Source organism: Staurois parvus, unplaced genomic scaffold (genome assembly GCF_062004578.1).
Source record: "Staurois parvus isolate SC_StPar_1 unplaced genomic scaffold, SC_StPar_1.0 ptg000126l, whole genome shotgun sequence".
NCBI classification, from domain to species: domain Eukaryota; kingdom Metazoa; phylum Chordata; class Amphibia; order Anura; family Ranidae; genus Staurois; species Staurois parvus.
This window is the reverse complement of record NW_028317922.1, coordinates 3427402-3451833: the sequence shown is the minus strand read 5'-3', so window position 1 is coordinate 3451833 and position 24432 is coordinate 3427402. Positions and strand designations below refer to the sequence as shown.

Sequence of the window (24432 nt, the reverse complement as noted above, 5' to 3'; positions counted from 1 at the left end):
CTGTCAGTGTCTTGCAGCGTCGATGGATATAGTTCTCCCTTCTCCAGCACACATCAATGCTCGCTCTCTCACTCACACACCCAGCAGATAGATCTCCACCTCTCGCCTGGCTGACCCTGACACCCAATCCGGATGCTAATTGTATTCTATTAGAGCGGGGCTGTGCCGGGGGCGCTGATTGGCTGCCGGCTGTCAATGTGCAGTGTGCGGCTGGAGTTGAAGCTTCATTCTACACGGGAGGTGCGGGGACGGCAGGCAGGCAGCATCAGTCAGCGCACAGCCGCATCCTCCTCCTCCTCTCCTCATCATACATAGACAGACAGGCGGGGGGGAAGGAGCATCACCTTGTCCTGGAGAAGAGCACAGGGGGCCCAGCCATCATCATCATCCACAGCTTCCCCTGGGGTGACAGCAGCAGTCAGAATGGAGGAGGACACCGCACACTGACCCCCCGGAGCAGGCACCAGGCAGGGAGAATCATGTAGACATACATTGCACAAAGGAGCCCAAGTCATTGCACTGAGCACAGCCACCTCTGACAGATCTGCGGCACCTAGAAATAGGTCATTGGCTGTGATTGCTGGAATCCAGTGCTAATTCCAGGACTACACCCCTCCATCACAAGTGTCCCCCCTGCCTGGCTCCAGCTTCCTTCCATTGCAGTGTCCCAGCACTTCCTGGCCTTCAGCTGTGCCCACTCTGCCATGTAGGAGCATCCACATCCTGGACATACCGATGTTCACCCATTGTGTCTTCTTTGTATCCTGGGGCCCCTGTGTGCCCCTTATATCAGACAGCCCAGCACTCACCATCCACAACATTTGCTAGCTGCTGTCAGTGCTCTCCATACCTCCAAGTCCTGTAGGACCAGATCTGAAGGCTTCTTGGCATTGCCAGCTGGGCTGTGCATGCTTGCTTCCTTTGCCTCTGTGGTCCTGCTTCCTAACTCTTCCAGTTACATTTCTTGGCTGATCCACAGAGGACATGGAGAGGATGTGTGGATACTCATGGTGGCCTCTCGGACTGGTCTTCTTGGTACACTGGGCAGCAGGAGATACAGGGAGCAAAGCCAAGAGCTGTGAATCGGTGAGACAGGTGTACAGTGCCAGAGGCTTTAACCTCAATGGGGTGCCCCTGTCAGAGATCTCAGGTGAGTGGTACAACTTATACTCTGATTCTTCAGGACAGCCAATGATGAAAGGTGGACATTGAGAAAAGATTCTTTTGTTTGTTTTGTTTTTGTGAAATGTTATTCACATGCCTTAAGAAAAGAACTAAATTGCAACGGTCAGCACAATCCTCAGCCACTCCAAACAAAAGCTGTAGAACTCAAGTAATATGTCAACGCTTTGTAGAGGATGGCTCAGAAGAGCAGCATGTGGCCTCCAGCTGTTGAGGAACTAAAGGTCCAAGCATGCTGTAACAGACAGCATGTTGGTACATATACCTCTTCAGTAGTTTGAAGGCATTGATCTTCTAATTTCTGCCTGAGGCTATGGGAGACCATAAAATGATCCCCATTCTATGCTCTGGAATTTCATCTTATTTTGCCAAATCTTCAATACTTGCCATTGTTTGGTTCCGTCACTGCATACATTGTCACAAGAGTCTGTTGAGTTCTGCTAGTAAGGAAGCCAGCAGGTCAAGATCCATTTTGTTGTAGTTCTGAAACTGTACTTATGGGTTCACATTGCTGTAACAAGTTTTTTATAATTCCTACACCAGCCCTTACCAACAAGGGTTCCAGTGAACCCTTGAGTCCCTCTAAAGGTTGCTAGGGGTTCCTTGAGCAAGGAGCAATCACCACTGACACCAGCAATCTTTGTAGATACTGTTCTCCTTATTAACCACCACTGTTATGAGCATTTAGTAGTTATTAGCAGGGGTTCTCTGAGACCTAAAAGTTATTTTAAAAGGTTCCCTCGTTATAACAAGGTTAGGAAAAGCAGAACTAGACTGTATCAGTCACACTGGAATTGTTAGTCCGATCAGTGGACTCAATACATTTTAGTGCTAATTATAAAACATGCAATAACCCACAACCACCAACCAGAAATTAGCTTTTAATTAGACCCCTTCTAACTTGCTAAGAGCTGTTTTCTGTTTTGTTGCCAGTGGCTGAATGCAAACCACCCTTTTTTGCACTGTTCTAATTAGAACGTTTTGTTCAAAATCATGGCAGCGAGAGCTGGAAAATAAATGTTTGAAGTCTCCTAATTTCAGTGTCTTAATTAGGCTACAACTGTCTACCTACTAGATAACCACTGAAGAGCTGTACTCTGAGCTCTGCTGCTCCTACTTTGTGTAGTTATCAACACAAATGAAATATGTTTCTACTTTAGTATATTTATGATTATCATTTGTTACGCAAGGAATAAATAACGCCAGGGACAGTTCTTTGTACTGTATATAACAGAAAAACGTCCAATAATTCTAAAAAAGGAAGTATTTTTCAGACGTTCTTATGTCCATCTAATGTATCTGTCAGTTGACAGTTATACTGTGCAGGGGCGGACTGACCATTTGGAAACTCGGGCACTGCCCGAGGGCCTGGGTCAGTAGGGGGCCCCACGAGAGGCCCCTTGGTACCTTTTTCATAGGCTTTTTTTAGTTTGGGCAAGGACACAGGGGCCCCATGGTCCCCTATTGCCCGGGGGCCCCATGAGTTGTCAGTCCGCCCCTGATACTGTGGTATGTATTGTAGCTTTTTCATAGACCATCTGACAGAGTATGGGGTGCAAGTAATTGTAAGATAAATTTGGGGTACAAGTAATGTTAATGCAAAACTCCATTGTTCTCGAATCAGAAATATCCTGCTACTGACTTAGATAGTATTCTAGTGATATAGCTATGGTATAGTATTCAACTAGTGGTTAGCACTTATACCTTGCAGCACTAAGGTCTTCAGTTCAAATCCCTAACAGGACATTGAATTTGCATGTACTCCCATTGCCTGCATGCATTTCCTCCAGGTACTCTGATTTCTATCCCCCCCCCCATCAAAAGACATACTGGTAGGCTATTTGTTCCTTTCTAAATTGACCCAAGTATGTGTGTATATGCATGTGAGATAGGGACCTTAGATTGTAAGCTCCTTGAGGGCAGGGACTGATGGGAATGTTGAATATGCAAATTGCTGGCGCTATTTAAAAACATGTAATTATATAACACTTACACCCGACTAACCCATGTTCTATATGGTGGGAAAAATGTTAGGACCTGACTGCTCACAAATCAAAGAAACAAATTCTTGTTTATTAACTGATAGAATTACCAGACATGAATAAGGTGTCACAGTCATGCATATCTACCCTGGCATTGTAGCCAATTTTCCAGTACCAGTTCAGTCCAATCCTCAAGTATAATTGCCTTGTATTAAGATTTCAGCCGCACACTGGTAGTGACAGCTTGGGGAGTTCTCTACCGAGCCCTCAGGTGTTTGCCAGCGAGAGACTTCTGAGCCGAGACCTGTTGGGACATGCTGTCATACAGTTGCTTTAGTCTGACTTCCTAGGCCAGTGACACATCAGAAAGCATTGCTGCAGTCATGTGATTATATATGGTAAATCATTTTTCATGACTGGAGGAAAATAGGTAAGACCTTGAAATGCTCTGCCAATGGTCAGAGTCCCTTAGCCTAGGTTCACAATAATGCAGTTCGGGAACCGCAGCGATCCATGCACATTTCCCGAACTGCATTCCAATCTCGCTGCCCTTGCAATCTGCTGCGGGTGTCAGTAAAAAGTTAACAACACCCCAAACAGGTCAGAAACGCAGGGTGTTTTCCTGTACCGGATAGCATAGCACAAAATAACCATGTGATCCGGTTGCGGTGTGGCTGCAAAAATGTGCATGCACATCTTTGGTGTGATTTGAGCCCATTCAAAATTAATTGGCTCACATCGCACTTCACTGAATCGCTTGGGAATAGCACAGGCATGCAGTGCAGTTCCTGTGTGATTCACATGCAGTTCATAGTGTGAACCGAGGCTTAGGCTTCATGCACATGAACAATGAAGCTAAAAGTACGCTGGACGTACAATTTCTAGACATTTTCCCATGCCTTGGTAGCTGCAGGTGTTGCTTAAAGCCTGCTGTACATGGTCATAGTCTTGTAAGTGCTGAAGCTTCTTTGCATTGGCATTTACCCACGCATGCGCATGCAACATATTTCCTGAAACTGGACGTTTTGAAAATGCCCAGAATTCTATACTCCTCATATTTTTAAGCTTTCTCCATCTGTGGTCATGAGACCTTCAAACAGTGAAACAGTTAAACCTAGAGCAAAAGCGATGCTCATGAATAAAGCAAAAGTTAGGAATCATTATTGCTTGGCCAGTAATGTGTTTATTATGGTCCATTCTTCCTCCTTTATTTGTGTTAGTAAACACTGTTTAATGACTGCTGCAGCTCTTAAGTCAGTGTTATATGGCAGTTATTTGTTTAAGTAGACTGATTTATGGCAACACTTGTAAAGCTGGGCACACAGAAACTATTAGAGGAGCTGCAAATGTTTAAGATAAAGAATACCAATCTTTAGACTTTATAAAATCACAAATATATATATAGATCAATATACAGTCATGGCCAAAAATATTGGCACCCCTGAATTTCTGTCAAATAATGCAACACTTCGCTCAGAAAATTGTTGCAATTACAAATGTTTAGGCATTCTCATGTTTATTTCTTTTGTTTGTATTGGTATGACACAAAAAAGTGGAGAAACAAAAAGCCAAATCTGACACATTCCACACAAAACCCCCCAAAATGGACAGGACAAAATTATTGGTACCCTCAATTTAATATTTGATAGTGCACCCCTTGGAAAAAATAATTGAAATCAGTTGCTTCCTGTAACCATCAATGAGTTTCTTACATTTCTCTACTGGATTTTTGGACCACTCTTCTTTCGCCAACTGCTCCAGATCTCTCAGATTGGATGGGTTCCTTTTCCCAACCGCTTTTTTGAGATCTCTTCACAGGTGCTCTATGGGATTGAGATCTGGACTCATAACTGGCCAGTTCAGTACTCTCCTGCGCTTTGTCATGAACCATTTCTGGGTGCTTTTTGACATGTCTTTTGGGTCATTGTCTTGCTGTAAGACCCATGACCTCTGATGGAGACCCAACTTTCTGACACTGGGCCCTACATTGCTCCCCAGAATTCTTCAGTAGTTTTTAGATTTCATAATGCCATGTACACGGTCAAGACATCGAGTGCCTGAAGCAGCAATACAACCCCAAAACATCAGTGAACCTCCACCATATTTGACTGTAGGGACTGTACTCTTTTCTTTAAAGGCCTCATTGCTTTTTCAGAAAACAGTAGAATGATGGGCTTTACCAAAAAGCTGTAATTTTCTCAAAGCTTTGCGCATGCACAGTAGGGAACCGGCTGTGAACCTTGAGATTGTCCATGCTTTTCCACAATTTTTGTTCTCAAATCTTCAGACAATTCTTTGCTGCTCTTTCTTTTCTCCATGCTCCATGTGGTACACAGAGACACACAACAGAAAGGTTGCGTCCTTTTTTCACCATTTTAACCGGTTGCTGATGTGATTTCTATATTGTCAGCAGCTGTTAATTGATACAGGTGAGTTTAATTACAAATTACAGGAGCATCACAAACTTGGAATGCAGTTATTTCTTACAATTTTGAGAATGTGCCAGATTTGGACTTTTGTTTCAACACTTTTTTGTGGAAAGAAAGAAAGAAAGAAAGAAAAGAAAGCTTCTGTATTGAGCCTCACCAGTAGAATTACTATGAATCTTATCGGTTCCTGCACGAACCCTAGCATAGCTATTAACACTACAGTCCTACACCCCAGTCACACTGATCCCGACTCTGAAATCATGCGACTTACAGTGAAGTCACATGATTTCAAAGTCAGATGACATGCCGATTTGAGGTGCGAATTTGCAAGACATCTGACACAGATGTCTGTGCAAATCGCACCAAAAGTATTTAGAAATTGGTGCAGCTCCAACCAAGTAAGAACCAAACTAATATGACTGCTGTAATTGCAGACAATAGGGTGTGACTTGCCATTCGATTTTCAAGTCGTATGGCATGCAGATCGCATGCCAAGTTGCACCCAGTGTGACCGGGGTATAATTGTACAACCTCCTTTGAATTTACTAAAATACCTTTGAATACCAAAATTTTGTAATAAGAGGATCAATATAAAAAAGCCAATCTTATACAATCAGCCAGCCCCCTACATTACATAGTTGCTGGTAAATCTAAAGTTTAAGGATTGTATAGGGTATGCTTTAAGCTCACCACGCATGTTACAATCTGATTGCAAAATTTCCGCTATATCTACCAATCCTAGATTGTAAGCTCCAAGGAGCAGGGCCCTCCTATCCCTCTTGTATTGAACTGTATTGTCTCCCGTTATATTGTAAAGTGCTGAGCAAACTGTTGGTGGTATATAAATCCTGTATAATAATAATATACTAACAAGAATGTAGTGCAAGGGCCTTCCTGATTGGACCCAAAACAACTGTTTAGGTAGGTTCTCATATTGCATAGTTTTGGAAGCTCCAAGGTTGATTGTACAGTCAGATTGTAGCATGTATGGTAAAGCTAAGAGAGATAGCAGATACATAGATATTTCTTTACCTGTAAGCCTCACCAGTGTAATTAGTGTTGATCTCATCAGTTTCAGTCACATAATGGCAACCGTTTTTTAGATCTGGATAGAGCAATTAGGGGTTATAACCACTTGCGGGTTTCTTACTGCATTTTTATCCCCCGACATTGCGGCTGCTTGGGTGCGGACGCATTTTAACCTTTTCATACTCTATCTAAAATGAAAAAAGAAATGTTTTTAGATATACTTTAACCTCCATTTATGTATAGCATTGAAATTTCTGTTCTAGCTCCTATACTGCTGGACAGTCCCAAGCTCATTAGACATAACAGTAGAAAATATAAAGGGGCTGTGATTCAGCAGAGCAAATCAAATAGGAGCCATTAACTGTGTCCTTGCAAATGTCAATAACGAATGAGAACCCCTAGACATAGAACCATGATTGTCTATTAGGAAGGTGTGACATGCTGATTTGCTCTTCTTTGCTTATCCTGAGCAAAGACTGAACTACAACCACCAGCGATATGGCTGCATTCACACTTTCATGTGTTTTTGTGGACATCTGAGGCTTGAGCTTTTTTTTTTTTTAAATAATTTTTAGTTAATAGAAAATTAGTTACAAGGGGAAAAAAGCATGCGTTATGTGCGTCTTTGTGCATTTTTGCTCCTACCAAAGCCTACAGGGGCAAAATATGTTTGAAGCTTGTAGCTCATGTACTTTTTCAAACTACAAACTCCAGCCCTGCTGTGTAAAAACTTAAAGAGACAGATACCAGGTCACATTCAGGTGCTTACACTGCTTCCCTTTAAAAAAAAGACATTGCGTCTTAGGAGGAGCCATTGGGCAGTGATGGGTGGTGGGGCCCAGCCCCACCCTGTGTGTCTTACGGAATACAGGTCTCAGGAGTGAGCACACACAAGATTGATCTGGCGGCACTCAGCAATGGGGTGGAGCTAAGAGGAGGATCAGGGCTGCTCTGTGCAAAGCCATAGCACAGAGCAGGTTAATAAAATAAAAACAAAGCTTTAGAACCACTTTAAGACCTGGTTCACACTGCAGTTCCCACACCTGCTGCGGTGTGGGAACTGCAGCAAATCCTGTTAGTTTCCCATACTGTATTGCAATCGCTTGGTGTCCATGCAATCTAGTGTGGATGTCAATGTTAAATTAACAACACCCTGAAACAGATCACAAAATGCAGTGCGATCGCCAGAATTCACATTGCATGGGTGTTCACACCCATGTGATGCAAATCAGGTGTGGAAAAAAAAGGTCCTGCACCTTTTTGGTGCAGATGGGATGTGATTTGAGCCATACAAAATGTATGGCTCAAATCGCATCGTACATACATTGCATGTGATTTGCACAGGAATGCGCTGTGATCCCTGTGTGAATTACATGTGGTGTCCCGCATCGCACACATGTGAACCTAGACTAAGTCTAATATACCTACTACAAGCTTGACCAGCTATTGTAAACCAGTCATGAGACTAATAAAGAAGCTGTCATTGCTTACCTCCTTTTGAAGATACCAGTTGATTGACTATTATCCTGACCCCCAATTCTCAGTCCTTTGTGGAACAAGTATACAGATCAGGAAAGTCTGAGAAATGTAAGAATTCTTGCTGGAAATCGCAATCTACAATACTGCCTGATTAATATCTTAATGTATGTAAGTGAAAGCGAAGGACTAATTGAATTCTCTATAGTAACTGGGCCTCCATGACAAATTGGCATTGGATGATATATGAATATATTGTGTATGTTTGGCTTACACTTTACTTGTCCTGTATTAAGTGGACAAGTGTGCAGTGCTGGATGTTTATTATATGTGCATGCTGTACTCATGCAAAAAAAAAAAGGTAAAAAAAAACCACTGTAAAAAAAAAAAAAGTACAAATTCCTTACCTGCATATTTGTTCTGGGTTCTGGACACTAGGGGCTTCTACACACTAAGGCAGCCCATAGATTATTCTATTTTTTTTTTAATGAAAACATTAATGACTCAGTTCCCTCATCCACACAATCAATGTGGATGGGGGAATCCTTCCACTGTGTCTTTGTGCTCTGACAACAGAGAGACTTACTTCCCAGCCCTCAGAATATACTGATCAGCACTGCCAGCTATAGCCAGCAGCACTGATTGAATGGAAATTTTCCAACAGGAGAGTTGTACAGAAATTAGTTGGTAAACAGACTTTTGTACAACCATCCTGCCCATATGTGAATCAAAACTTGTCTGGTCCCTGCTGATCTGTGTATGGCCAGCCGATAAGCCTGCACAGGAAAATAATGGCTGGTGTCTGCTCTGTAAGGGGGAGGCAACCAGCTAGTGTTGCCACCTCATCCCTTTAAAACTGAACACATATGAATTACACAGGTTCTGTGGCTAATTTAATGCAAATAAGGCACTAAGTTAAATTACCACCTTAATTAGCCATAGTACCTGTGTAGGTAATATGTGTTCGGTTTTAAAGGGATGAGGTGGCAACTCTACAACCAGCAGAAGGAGCAGTCAGCAATGGCAGCCTCCATGGCTCAGCATGACAGGTGTCCTCCAGAAAGTAAGCATTTGAAGCGTAGAGAAAGTTGGATTAATTTTTACAAGTGGTACATAAAGGGCAGAAGGGCCTCCAGGCTTCATGGCTTATGACTTAGCAGGAAAGTCTATTTTAACGAAAATGTACTACAAATATAGATACATTTATATATACAGTGCTCAGCATAAATGAGAACACCCCAGCAGATTTGTCAGAAAACCTTTACTTTGCTTTCAGAATCAATATTTTCTATAGGACACTATACTACAAAATAATCCCACAAATTCGGGCCATTGCTTGCAAACAAGATTTGTTCATTTGCACACACAAAAAAGTATTTTTCCTAACAAATTCATTAAAGACCATGTTGCAAAAACAAATACCCCCTAATAAAAGTCTTAGGAGCAAAGCTAAATTTTAGACAACAAAATCCTAATTAACAAAAATTCAACTACAGGTGAGTCTAATTATTCAATAAACAGGTGTTAAACAAGAAAACCCCTTATTTCATGCTGTCTGCAATGGCACCACATGGAAGAGAGAGAAAATAATTTCTTTACACAAGAAAGGTAAAGGCTACAAGAAAATCAGCTTTACTTATCAGTCAGAATACTGTAGCAAATGTACTACAAAAATTTAACAAAGATGGAACTGCAACCATCTTACAGAGATGTCCAGGCCATCCATGGAAGTTAATATCTCGACAGGAGCGTCTTCTGATGAGAAGGGTTGAGGAAAATCGCCATGCAAGTTCACTGCAGTCAGCTAAAGAAATAGAAAGCCAAACTGGGGTGATCATTTCCCATGACACAATATGGCGTACAGTGCAGAGGATTGGCGTGCATGGGTGTCGCCCACGAAGGAAGCCTCTCCTAAAGCCCATGCACAAAAAAGCCCACCTAGAATTTTCCAGGGCCCATGCTGAAAAACAAGACTATTGGGACTCTGTACTCTGGAGTGATATGACCAAGATAAATGTTTTTGGAACTGATGGCTTCAAAACTGTACAAAGAAAAATGCATGGTGCCTACAGTGAAGCATGGTGATGGCAGTATCCTTCTGTGGGTCTACATGAGTGCTGCTGGTGTCGGGGATGTGCATTTCATTGATGGTATCATGAATTCACAGATGTATGGCTCTATATTGAAAGAGAAGATGCTACCATCAGATCCGTGCCCTTGGTTGTTGTGCACTTTTCCAACTTGACAATGATCCAAAACACACATCTAAGGCCACTGTTGCATTTCTGAAGAAGAACAGGGTGAAAGTGAATATGTGGCCAAGTATGTCTCCTGATCTGAATCCAATCAATCACCTATGGGGAATTCTGAAGAGACAAGTTGAGCATCACTCTCCATCCAGCATCCAAGTTCTAAAAGAGATCGTTCTTGAAGAAGGAAAAAGATCAGTGTTGCAATATATCACCAACTTGTTCATTCCATGCCGAGAAGACTTGGGGCTGTCCTTACAAATCATGGAGGTCATACAAAATACTAGATGGAGTAGTTTTTGCTGTGGGGTATATTCATTTTCGCATCAACTAATTTGAAATCTAAGTTATATTATTAACCTTACTTTCATATAATGAGCTAAACAAATGTTCTACTATAACACTCAATTTTGGAAATTGTTCTTGTGTTCATTGAGATGTTGCTTAAAATCTTACTTTTCAAAAGGGGTGTACTCATTTATGCTTAGCACTGTGTGTGTGTATATATATATATTTTTTTTATTATTATTTTTTTTTTTATATGGGGGATGTTTAGCTCAGTGGTAGATGTGTTTTTAGCAGTGAGTACACAGCAAACAGGAAATATATTTAATGACATGGTAGCCCATGTTTATTAAAAAGGCAAAAAACAAAACAAAAGTCCAACATAAGCTTTCCCACACAGGGGTTTTTCTCCAACAAAATACAAATGTAAAATACCGAGCCACTTGGCTCTCTCTGGCCAGCAGTACTTCTGCTTGTTTGGGTCTCCCAGACCACTAGCTATTTCATGCACACAGCCTTGGGCTTCTTGAACACACACAGCCTTGAGCGCCTTAATGCACACAGCGTCTATCTCCACACAAAAGCTCTCTCAATGGTAGCACTGCTCCAACTCCCCTCTACTCCTCCTTTAACTCTCAGCAGACCATCATTATAAGGGCTGTGTGCACCAGGGCCCACACCCTGTTGGTTGTTCACAACACCCAAACGCTGATTTCTTCCCTCCTAAGGCACTTTGAAATCTCCCAGACTATGGAGCCCCATCCAGATTAGATTAGATTACATTTTCTCCTCTCTAAATCTATGCTGCATAGTCCTGCACTCAGCATATGTGCAATCCCTGTGTTCTTTTCCTGGCCATTTCTACCTATATTCCCCCACAGATAGAGCCTTGCACTGTTACAATATGTATACGTTATCAAGACTTTTTTTCAGTGGGAACACAGGGGAACGCAGTTCTGGCACCTCCAACACTGAATGTACTGTATGTAATGGCAAGGGGTGCTGGGATGTGCTGGAGGACCTGTTGATGCTGGCTGATGTGGGATCTATTGTTGCTTCAGGGGATCTGTTTTGTAGGGGGTCTATTGTTGCTGGGGAGATCTATTGTTGCGGGTGGGTATATGTTGTTGCTAGGAGTGGGTCTTATGATGCTGGGGAGCAACTGTTGCTGGGAGAGATCTACTGTTGAAGGATGGTTCTATTGCTGCTGACTGCTGGAGGGTCTATTGATGCTGGCTGCGGGGAGACCTGTTGTTGCTGCCACTGGTCTGTTGTTGCTAAAGGGGTATTTTGTTGCTGGTGGTCCATTGTTGCTGGGGGTGTCTATTGTTGCTTGCTGCAGGGGATCTGTTTTTATGCTTTTCTTATCATTAACTACCTGCCGACCGCAGATAGCCGAATGACGGCTTCACTGCGGCCGGCCAGTTCTGGTAGGACGTCATATGACGTCCCCCCAGAACGCGCTCTGGGGCGCGCACCCGGCGATCTCTGTGATCGCTGTGTCCTACGGACACAGCTGATCACGTGATGTGGTAAAAGGCCAATCACAGCGGCCTTTTACCACCTGATCAGCGGTGTCCAATGACACGCTGATCAGAGGGAAATGCAAGTGCCGGTTCTCGGCTGCACTTTCCTCACGCTGTCAGATCGTGAGGAAAGTACTGCCGAGAACCGGCAGTTGTCACAGCGGGGATCGGCACCGATCATCAGGGCACTGATGATCAGTGCCCTGATGATCGGTGCCCAGCAATGCCACCCGCAAGTTCCGCCCAACTGTGCCCAGCAGTGCGCCCACTAGCTCCGCCCACCTGTGCCCAGCAGATCACCCACCTGTGCCCAGCAGTGCACCCACCTGTGCCCAGCAGTGCACCCACCTGTGCCACTCTGCAGTGCCACCTACCTGTGCCCAGAAGTGCCACCTACATGTGCCCACCTGTGCCCACCAGTGTCACCCACCTGTGCCCACCCACCAGTGCTGCCCACCAGTGCCACCCACCAGTGCAGCCCAGCAGTGCTGCCAGTCAGTGCCCAGGGGTTGTGCCAGTCAGTGCCGCCAGTCAGTGCCCAGCAGTGATGCCAGTCAGTGCCGTCTATCAGTACCCATCATCAGTGTCACCTATCAGTGCCGCCTATCAGTGCTGCATATTAGTGCCGCCTATCCGTGACACCTCATTAGTACTGCCTATCAGTGCCCTTTAGTGCTGCCTATCAGTGCCCATCAGTGCCGCCTATCAGTGCCCATCAGTGCTGCCTCATCAACGCACATCAGTGAAGGAGAAAAAATGCCTGTTTGAAAAATTTTATAATAGAAACAAAGAAACTTTTTTTTTTTTTTTTCAAATTTTTTGCACTTTTTTATTTATAGCGCAAAAAGTAAAGCGCCCAGTGGCGATTAAATACCACCAAAAGAAAGCTCTATTTGTGAGAAAAAAATGATCAAAATTTCATATGGGTACAATGTTGCATGACCGCGCAATTGTCAATCAAAGTGCGGCAGCGCTGAAAGCTGAAAATTGGCCTGGTAAAGAAGGGGGTATAAATGCCTGGTAGGCAAGTGGTTAATAAATTCCATACAAATCACGTAGCACCACAAAATAATACTTGGCTCTGTATTCTTTAAAAAGGCTATACTTGGAGGTGGGTAGGGGGTGGAACCAAGGAACAGTCCTTGAAGGTGGGTAGGTGGTGGAACCAAGAAACAGTGCTTGGAGGTGGGTAGGGGATGGAACCAAGGAACAGTGCTTGGAGGTGGGCAGGGGGTAGAACTAAGGAACAGTGCTTGGAGGTGGGTAGAACCAAGGAACAGTGCTTGGAGGTTGGTAGAGGATGGAACCAAGGAACAGTGCTTGGAGGTGGGCAAGGGGTAGAACAAAGGAACAGTGCTTGGGGTGGAACTAAGGAACAGTGCTTGGAGGTGTGTAGGGGGTAGAACCAAGGAACAGTGCTTGGAGGTGGGTAGGGGTTGGAACCAAGAAACAGTGCTTGGAGGTGGGTAGGGGGTGGAACCAAGGAACAATGCTTGGAGGTTGGTAGGGGATGGAACCAAGGAACAGTGCTTGAAGGTGGGCAGGGTTGGAACCAAGGAACAGTCCTTGAAGGTGGGTAGGGGGTGGAACCAAGGAACAGTGCTTGGAGGTGGGTAGGGGGTGGAACCAAGGAACAATGCTTGGAGGTTGGTAGGGGATGGAACCAAGGAACAGTGCTTGGAGGTGGGTAGGGGGTAGAACTAAGGAACAGCGCTTGGAGGTTGGTAGAGGATGGAACCAAGGAACAGTGCTTGGAGGTGGGCAGGGGGTAGAACAAAGGAACAGTGCTTGGGGTGGAACTAAGGAACAGTGTTTGGAGGTGTGTAGGGGGTAGAACCCAGCAACAGTGCTTGGAGGTGGGTAGAACCAGGAAACAGTGCTTGGAGGTGGGTAGAACCAGAAAACAGTGCTTGGAAGTGGGTAGGGGGTGGAACCAACAAACAGTGCTTGGAGGTGGGTAGGGGGTGGAACCAAGAAACAGTGCTTGGAGGTGGGTAGAACCAAGGAACAGTGCTTGGAGGTGGGTAGGGGGTAGAACCAAGAAACAGTGCTTGGAGGTGGGTAGAACCAAGGAACAGTGCTTGGAGGTGGGTAGGGGGTAGAACCAAGGAACAATGCTTGGAGGTGGGTAGGGGGTAGAACCAAGGAACAGTGCTTGGAGGTGGGTAGGGGGTGAAACTAAGGAACAGTGCTTGGAGGTCGGTAGGGGGTGGAACCAAGGAACAGTGCTTGGAGGCGGGTAGGAGGTGGAACCAAGGAACAGTGCTTGGAGGTGGGTAGGGGGTAGAACCAAGGAACAGTGCTTGGAGGTGGGTAGGGGGTAGAACCAAGGAACAGTGCTTGGAGGTGGGTAGGGGGTGGAACCAAGGAACAGTGCTTGGAGGTGGGAAGGGGGTAGAACCAAGGAACAGTGCTTGGAGGTGGGAAGGGGGTAGAACCAAGGAACAGTGCTTGGAGGTGGGAAGGGGGTAGAACCAAGGAACAGTGCTTGGAGGTGGGAAGGGGGTAGAACCAAGGAACAGTGCTTGGAGGTGGGTAGGGGGTAGAACCAAGGAACACTGCTTGGAGGTGGGTAGGGGGTAGAACCAAGGAACAGTGCTTGGAGGTAAGTAGGGGTGGAGGCAAGGGGTGACTTGTAAAGTGAGAGTTCCTGTACCTATTCTCTGAGAAAAAATGCCTTGCATGTTATTCAAGCCATTTTGTGGTTAACGTAATTAAAAATTACCTTTCAATCTGCAGCTGATATGATTTCCTGAACAGTCCCAGATTCAGATGTTGCTTCTTCATTACCAAGACAACTGGGATCATACTTTACAGTGTCTATGTATTGTACTGAACTCCCCAATAAATGTCATTTTCTGCTCACATGATTTCCTCTTATTACAAGATGGGACTGGCCATATGACTATAGCAGACAGACCTTCCCACTTAGCACTCAGGAAGAACCAAGAGACTGGAATGCATTTGTTGGTATTTACCAAGCAGTGTCAGGTAAGAATTTTTAACAAAGTTTGTTAGAGTGGAGTTTGTTAAAGTGGTTGTAAACCCTCACATATACCCAGTGAAGTGACTGGCCTCAGGTGATACACAGAGATGAAACAAATCATCCTACATAAATTGTGCCTGTTTATCTGCAGCCTTCACTTCTCTACATCCATTCAAAGTACAGAATATATACGGCTTGTCTGAGAATTAAAAAAAAAAGGGGGGGAGCTAAAATTACACTCTGCAGAGCTCAGTGAGGAGAGTTCTGAGAGCTGATTGGAAGGAAGAGACATGCCCTCCACACAGCTTACAGGAACAGAGCTAAGGCTGTAAATATCAAGCTGTGTGCTGGAGATCCCTCACCTGTCACCTTTTTTTCTCTTGATGTCAGAAAACTTGTCAGAAGTAACTTATGCAGATAGCAGAGGAATAAAGCAGCAGACAGAAATGACACTTAGCGTTCTTAATTGAGACAAGTACACATTATAGAGGGATAGGCTTTATTCATATTTCATGAATAAGGTTTTCAACCACTTTAACTGTTTCCCCAAAGAAATTTCAGGTTATAAATGTTCCATAAATGTTTTTAAAACCTTAATCAAACATAGAACTGTTGTTTTCTGCATTGTTTTTATTTACATTCCGTCTACTAGCACATGTACAGAGAATGCTACACTTAAGGCATACCCCCAATGAAAACTGTCACAGTTGTCAGTATACTTATGTCAGCTCCCTAATGACTATTCAAGCTGTCAAGTGGCTGGTGTCCTGACTGCACACATGTACAGTATCATGACAACTGCAGATCTGAGAAGAGACTGAGATGACTCTGTCCTCAACAGATAGGAGTCTTTAGTTCTCCTTATGTGTCTTGTTCAGTGGTGGTCGGGTTTCAACCTTCCTTACCTTGGCCTTGTCTCTGAGCACTGAGCACCTTGTACTTCTGGGCACTCCAGGTAGGTTGTAGTTCTGGAATATGATAGCACTGAGGAATAATAGGTTCCTGGAAGCTTAAGTTTGATTCTTCTCAAATCTTTGGCATTTAATTTGAGTCTTTTTTTCTCAGCACATTTCTTGCGAACCTGTTTGACTATTTGCAACAAAACGTTTGATGGTTCAGTAACCATGCCCAAATATCTTAGCAATTTCAAGAGTGCTGCATCCCTCTGAAAAACTTTTTAACATTTTTGACTTTTCAGAGTCAGTTAAATCTTTTTTTGGCCAATTTTGCCTGAGGAAAAGAAGCCGCCTTATAATTACGCACACCTTGATCTCCTTAGGTGACACCGTCCCTCATTACACAAATACACATCACCTGATGCTTAAATCCGATAAGCATTCAAGTTTATACAGTTTGGAGTTGGAGAGTATGCATACACATGATTATTTGATCAACATGCTTACTTGCCTAATAATTGTGCACACAGTGTATTATTACAGCAGTCACAAAATAATTGCTTGTAACATTGTTGTGGCAGTGGGTTTTGAGTGGCGTGTGAGATCCTCATTTACATGTGGGACCTGATGCTGGCAATAGACATTAGAACCAATTAGATCTGTGGATGCAATCTCCTTTCATATAAAGGAGAGGCGTGTGAACATACACTGTTGTATTGACCATCTCACTTGCTCATGAGCTGTGCTGAGGCAGGCCATGCGTGATTTTTTTTTTATAATTCAATCAGCAGGTTAAACGAAAAAAAAAATGATCCGATTCACCCATCAACACGTTTGAGGTGGATGGGGGAATTCTTACCACTGTGGTATTGTATTTTGACAGTGGGGAGCCTTCCTCGCCATCAGAATACAGTGATCAGTGTTGTTGGGTTTAGCTGGTGGCACTGATCGGTCAGAAAAAACCCAACAGGTTGGTTGTACGTAAGTCGATTAGTAGATCAACTTGTGTACAACTAGTCCGCCCTGTCCCTGCTGAGCTGGACAAATTTTGATCCTTGTATGGCTAGCTTTAGAGTGAGCATACACCCCACTAGTTATTTCTCAGGGAAACAGTGGTAACTGGACAAAAAAAATCATCTGTTATCTACAGACACAATCCAAAAAATTAAATATAAATATGTGAAATAACTCACCGTGTTAAGATCAACCTTGATGGTAGTTGGTTGTGAATGCACACAGAAATCTGAATCTTCTGGTACTTCAATAAAAATGAACAATTATACCTTGCAACCATTTGTGTTTAACCCAGTGGAGCAAGGTGGGGGACCATTATGTACACATCTCAGGCACCAACTTTCCAACCTGTCTAATTACTGCTCTGCCTCCCCTGGCATCTCTTAGGCAGCAGTGTCTACTCATGTCATGGACATTAAAGAGGAATTCCGGGCAAAAACCTCTTTACATGTCCATGCTGCTGATTTCCTACCTTCATTGAATATGTCATCCATCTGCTGGTTCACTCGGTAATTGCAATGAGATAGCCTATTCATTTTCATATCAAACAGTTCATTCTCTTTGGTTCCTGTTTTGAAGACCAGTGGCTGTTATGCCTCCTATTCCCCCAGCCATTGGTCTTGGCAGATCCCTGCTGTAACTCTTTCTCCAGGAAGCAGTGATGTAATTTAGCCCCGCTTGCAGTGGCGGGCGGGCCGAGACTCTCAAACACTTTCAACATGTACAAGCCTAGTGTACCCGTCCACATTTACTACAATTCCCAGATGTTGATGGGAACTGTAGTTTCCTTTTACTATAGACTAAAGAGAATGGAGAGGATTTGATGTAATCCCTGCTGTTACACCTCCTGGTTGGCAGTGCAGATGCTGTTATCTTCTGAATTACAAAGATTAGGTCATGACAATTCAGTAAGACTTTTCTCCTAAAAGGTAAGGATTTTTAAAGTTGTATTAACTGTTTAGTGTTTTGTGTAGGGGGTGTACTAATGGGTGATTTTTTTTTGTCTATCCCGGAGTTCTTCTTTAAATCAAAATGTTTTCCAGTAAAAAATAACTGGAAATACTGTCCTCAAATCTCTATGAACATATTAACACTTTTTATTTTGTTTGAGATAGATTGGAGAGAAATTAAACATCTGTCAGGTTTTTATTGTCCCAATTAGGGGGATTCATCCTCTTTATTTGTCATGTACACAGTTATTAGTGAAAGAAAATCTGAGATTTTGGGTTGTCCCCAGAACAGCAAGGCTTGGTTCACACTGTTGTGACTTGTGATCCGTCTTCTGAGACCCCAAATTGCATGACATGTAAAATCCCATGTTTGTCAATGAGAGCTGTCTTAATTAGCATTACTGCAGTTGCTCCGACTTTAGAAAAGGTTCCTGTACTACTTCAAGGTGACTTCTATCCGACATGTGCCCATAGACTTTAATGGAAGTCACCTCCAAGTTAGATCCTTATCTATATTGATGTGATTTGGATCCGACATTACAGGCATTCCCTGAAAGTCGCTTCAAAGACGCATCAAAGTAGTACTTAAGTCACCAGGAAGTCGCCTGGCAAAGTCGCACAACTTTCTGGTCACAGAAGTGTGAACTGAGACTAATAGAGGGGAAATCGTCCAATTTGGCCACTAGTTCTGGTGAGATTTACTCTCACCTCCTCTTTTGGCTATGGGATAGGAAATGAAGTGAAATCTCTGCAATGGGACACGGATGGCACAAAAAAACAAAACCTTGACAGGCGTTATAACCCTCCCTTACTCTATCCAAAGTGAAAAAAAAGTTTTGCATTTTGTTTTATTGTAAGCTGGCCACATACTAATCAAAATTCAGCCAGCCTCTGCTGGACCGGCCAAATTTCAGTGTTCTGCCTTTGCTTCTTAGCATACTAGATTGTAAGCTCGAAAGAGCAGGGCCCTCAAACCCCTCGTGTATTGTATTGTTACTGTCTTGTCTCATATTCTGTCCCCCTTGCTACTGTACAGCGCTGAGCAAACCCTTTGGCACTATATAAATACTGTGTAATAATAATACGTCAATTATTTAATCAAATACTGTTGGTGTCGAAGAAACATGTCAATAATATTTGTGATGATCATCGGCTGTAACCAATCAGCTGCAGCCACTGATCAGTGTATGCTGATAGCACTGGGTACCACTGTCAGAATACAATGTGCCAGCATGAGGGGGCGCATTGGCCACCCGTACAGAATAAGGCAGATTAACGGTTCTTAGTTTGCTTGAAAGAGAAATGATAACATTATATCCCACGTTCCTATTGAATTCTTTATAAAGGCTCTGGGATGTCAGCATGAACAAAGCTATCTGTATTAAGAACTGATAAAAAAAACCTGCAATTAGTGCATGTATCAAGTGTAACAATAAGGCCAAAACCCTTCGCAGTGTCATTCTGGATGAAAGAGCCATTGCAAATAGATGGCATGCAATAGCATCACACATAAGAGGTACTCAGGATTGATTTGTGTGCATGGATTAATGAAGAAAAATAGCTTTGGGGGGCAGAGCACAGTTGAAACAAGATAAATCTGTAATCAAGGAAGTCATCAATGCTATGAGGTTTCCCCCTGAGGTTATCAGAGGAGTGAGAAAGGGGAGAGGAATGTGTGACTCACTGATCAGTTCTGTGCCTGGAGAAGAAGAGCTGGATGGTTGGACAATGGAGAATAAGGAGTTGAAGATCACACGGACAGGAGAGTGACAACAGTCAAGGGTCAGATGAAGGTAGAGGTAGGGGACTTTTGAGCATATGACTAAAGCTGGCCATAGATGATTCTTTTTTTTTTTTTCACTGAAGGAAAAAAAAACCTAAGAGTTTTCTCCACCCACACAAGCGAGGTAGATGGAGGAATCCCCCACACTGGGGCATTGTACTTAGACAGCGGCTGCCACTGATGTCAGAATACACTGATCAGTGGTTGCAGCTGCTGATCCACAAAAATTTTCCAATGTGTATTGTAGTCTGTGTCTTGTGTCTAATGATCGTCTTCTGCCAGACAGGGATAGCCACACACAGATTGAAATTTGGCCAGTCCCTGCTGAACTCGCTGAATTTTAATCTATTCAATCTCAGGTATAGGAGCCCTTACTGCTATGCTTTGTGTTAAAGGATAAGTTCACCTTTCTTGAAAAAAATATAAAATGCACATCTTGTTTTCCTACAGGAGCCCACAGAGCATTGCACCCATGATCAGTGGATTGGGGGTGCAATGTTAGGCTCCTGCAGACACTTTATCCAGCTTCATGATTGTGTATGGGTTCATGTTTGAAAGCTGGAGAAAATGTCAGTGGGATACAATAGAGTGCTCATCAGCGCCCCTTGCAGTTTATGTAGATGACTACAAGCCATTCACAGTTTCTTCATTCACAGATTGCTGTGAATAAATGACACAGCTATGCGGGCAGAGGTTCCCCTCCTGCTGTCACAGAGGAAGGGGTGAGGGGAGTGACTGGGGCAGGTATTGGAACATGTTACATATTTTTTGAGTGTGACACAGGGTTTTGGTCCATCTCCTTGACTTAGAAACCCTTGTTCAAATATTTTACACCTTTCTCAGATGCCAGTTATGGACACCTACAAAAGCCTACCCTTATCTATCTATATGCTGTACTAGTATTTTCTGCTAGTAGTACAGTTCATATAGTGACAACTCTAAGGAGCCTTATATCACTGATGTATTTGGTTAAGCGCCGTGAATTTCTGTTATGCCATTGGGGCTTGTCTTTCACATGAGCTCCCGGGAGGAGGTAAAAACAGGCAGTTGAGCCACAGTTTTACCACCTACCTGTACACGTTCCATGGCTGTGATGCTTTGAAACTCGCTCACTGCGGTCAATAAGTCTGTACCACAAATGTTTGGCTTGCAGTTTCTGTACAAAATTCCTGTTAGACTGGAAAAAAACATATTTTTAGTTACTTTGCAAGTCTACTTAAATAAATTCTCGGCATGGCACATAAACAAAATATAATTTTTCAAAAGTTTTACCTTTTATACCTAAAACGCAGTCCCTGAGCACCAACCAAGTAACTGGTTCAAAATGATGTGATCAGTCTGCTGCAGGCAGGAGGAAGCATTTCATCAGTCTTCCTTCCTTCAGGCCTTATGCACACTGGAGGATTGATGCATGTGTGTTGAATCCTGGTGTATTTGGATGGGAGGCACAGGTATAGTGTCCAGGCACGCTGCCTGCAGCCCATCAAAATATATCTCAGGCTGAAATACGCAGCAGCTGAAGTAGCAAGTGGTACTCGCATTTAGAGCTGTTTGCGTTTTGGGACATATCCCCGGAATGCAGAATTCCAGGGTAGATGCTGACCCTGGGTAATGGTTGGACAAAGTTGGTTCTACCCCCCTGGAAAGGTAAGCAGATGAAGACATTGTCAGGGGGGGTAATGTGGTCTCTGTGAAATGTAATAAGTGATGTCTCTTAGAGTGCAAGCTCCAAGGTGCAGGGCCCTCCTAACCCTCTTGTATTGTTGCTGTATTGTCTCCCATTATATTATATATAAAGCAAACTGTTGGCGCTGTATAAATCCTGTATAATAATAATAATGTAGGTGTTTCATTTACACATTTCTCTGCATGAATATACTAAGCATGAAGAATCATAGCTGATGCTAGGTTGACTTTAAGGGCTCATCCACTATGTACGGAGACCTGCGTTGTTCTGAACCTGATGCAAAGTCTCTGCATGGGGACTTTGAAAACAGTTGTTTTCTATGTGCCCCGTTCACACCATGATGGACCAGAAAGGTGCAGAAAGTGCTGCATGTCTCCTAGATTGAAAGCTCTAACAAGCAGGGCCCTCTGTTTCCTATTGTATTGTAACTGTTATGTCTACCTTCATTTTTTAAAGCTCTGCACAAACTGTTGGCGCTATATAAAACCTGTATAATAATAATAATAATAATAATGTCTCAGACTGTTTACACACCACACCAGAATTTTGGTGCATAGAAATAAATTAATTTTCACTTTATGACATTTCAATGAAGTTAAAAAAAAAAAAAGTAAATAATGTCTTACATTATAAAGACAAGACACAATTCATATAGAACGATCACCAGCCGTGTGCATGGATCATTTTGTTGTAGCAAAATTCTATAGATGACATATACATGGTAATTATTTGTATTATTATTATACAGGATGTATATAGCGCCAACAGTTTTCCCCCAACATGAGGGCAGAGCGTACAGTTAACATACAATTCAACACAGGAGGAATCAGAGGAAGCAATTAGAGCTGTCATCATACATGAGTACATTCTGTAATAATATATTGTATAATATAATAGTATATTACAGACATATCGTGTGTGGATATATAATGGAAATAAGCATGGTCAAACATTATTTAGAAGCTCCCATCTGTTGTTTTGTGGAATTATCATTGGAATCATCTTTCTATTTGAGGTACAGTAAGGGTAGCTGTTTTGTCTTGCTGCAAACACACAAATATGCTGTATAGGCAGTGCGGCTAACAGAGGGCTTGGATATCTTAAAATAGGTGTTTCTATAATAAGCACATAACTGGAAGGCTCATAATAAATATTAAAACTGATGATGGAGAGAATAACAAGTGCTGCTCCTGTTCCCTGTAATGTGTTGCAGAAATTGTTGTTTACCCTCTTATGTAAACCCAATCACTAAAATCTAACATAAGCTTTTATCATGGTAATTTCATTTCAAAGGTAATTTTTAATATTTTTAAATCTGTATCTTTTATTAAAATAATACATTGTTATCCTGCTGTAAATGTCTTTGTTTAGGCATTTTCTGTTATAGGGTGGCAACGTTCTGTTCCTGTCTCCCAGTTATGCTCTTGCATTTTCACAATGTCACACGGGCTTCTAATGGAGACTAAGCCCTGGTTCATATATGTGCGTTCCTGAGGGCCACGTTTTGCGCAGGCACGAGAGCCCGTTCATTTGAATGGACTCCTGTGCCCCGGGACATGCAGGGAAGAAGTCCCTGCACTTCTTTGGAAACCGCAGCCCGCACGGGAACCTCTGTTCCTAATGCGGTTGCAATTTCGAGTGCGGGCGGCGTGCCATTAGAATTAATGGCACCCGCCCACAGGTCCTCATTCTTCTGTGTGGTTGGTGTGGCTGCACAGATTTTTGTGTGAATCCACAGCGGCACCACCCGCACATATGTGAACCAAGCCTAAGGCCTCATGCCCACGGGGTGTTTGCCCATCTCTCGTCTTTCCTCCTGGCAGCAGAGTTTTGGCAGAAAAAAATGCTTAACACTAAACGCCTATGTGTGCATGGACATATAGACTAACATGCAAGGGCATTTAAAGGCAGAAACAAAAAGTCAACTGCCCCTAACAGCAACTTTGAAAACTTCCAGTGTGCTTGAGGACTTAGCAAAATCCGGATGCGTTTCCACATGCTCTTTTTTTTATGCTTTCCGGTGTGTTTTTGATGCATTTTCAATGCATCCACTGCATTTTTCTCCTGCTTTTTTCTGTTAAAGTTTCCTGTATTTTCTCTTCTTTTTTTTGTGCTTTAATGAGCTCCGTTATGTTTTTGATGCAGTTTTTAAGCATTCCAGTAAGCTTTGGTGCTTTTTTATGCTTTTTGTTGTGTTCAAATATATTCCTTGCCGAAAAAATGCAGCTTGTTCTACTTTTGCTGACTGTACAGTGCCTTGTATTGCAAAAACGCAAGGCATCACCCCCCCACAGCCGGCATAGAACAGACACTATCTCAGATGCTAAAAAGGATTGTTTTAGCGTGTAGCTAGTGTGAATAAGCCCCTAGGGTTTACATTTTCTTTATGAGCATCCTATTGATGACCTGTTTTCAAGGATGTGAAGAAGTCCTCAGGAGTCTAAAGCGACACAAGTAGAATTTTGTTAGAACGTTCTTACAGAAATAGTCAGAACATTCTTTCTTGCCTTCATTAAGTCAGCTAGTTTAGTTGGAAAAACTTCATCCAGACCTGCTATTTGAATGGCATCCCAGACGTATTAAACATGTTCCATTACAGTATGTACAATTTTTCCCGTACGAAAACCACATTCCCAGTTAAAGTTTTGTTCATTCGATAAAAAGTTTCCAGCCTGCTCTTTTGATTTGATCCCACCAGCTATTAGAAATTTGAACGAATGTTCTGAAATCAGTTGTTTTTAAATGAAATTTTACCTGGGCGTACCCATCATTATATGTTAAAGAGGAAATAGAAGCATCTTATGTGTTTTAGTTATTCACTAAAATATTAGTTTAATATAAATCATTTTACCATTATCTAGGAACCATGTGATCTTTGCGTAGGGTTGTAGGTGAATTTTAATCATAGCAATAAATAGTTTTTTTTTTTTCATTGAAAATATTAACATGATTTGTTAA

At 42.8% G+C, this 24432-nt stretch overlaps 1 protein-coding gene across 1 annotated transcript in view; it reads left to right on the top strand.

Annotated features, from left to right (window-relative positions):
• Positions 1 to 218: 218 nt before the first annotated feature.
• Positions 219 to 24432, top strand: part of GPC1 (glypican 1) — a 130340-nt gene continuing 106126 nt past the window's right edge. Inside the window, exon 1 of the mRNA XM_089672359.1 lies at positions 219 to 1150. Coding sequence (XP_089528485.1) covers positions 985 to 1150 — 166 coding nt within the window. The 5' untranslated portion in view covers positions 219 to 984. The remainder of the gene's footprint in view (positions 1151 to 24432) is intronic.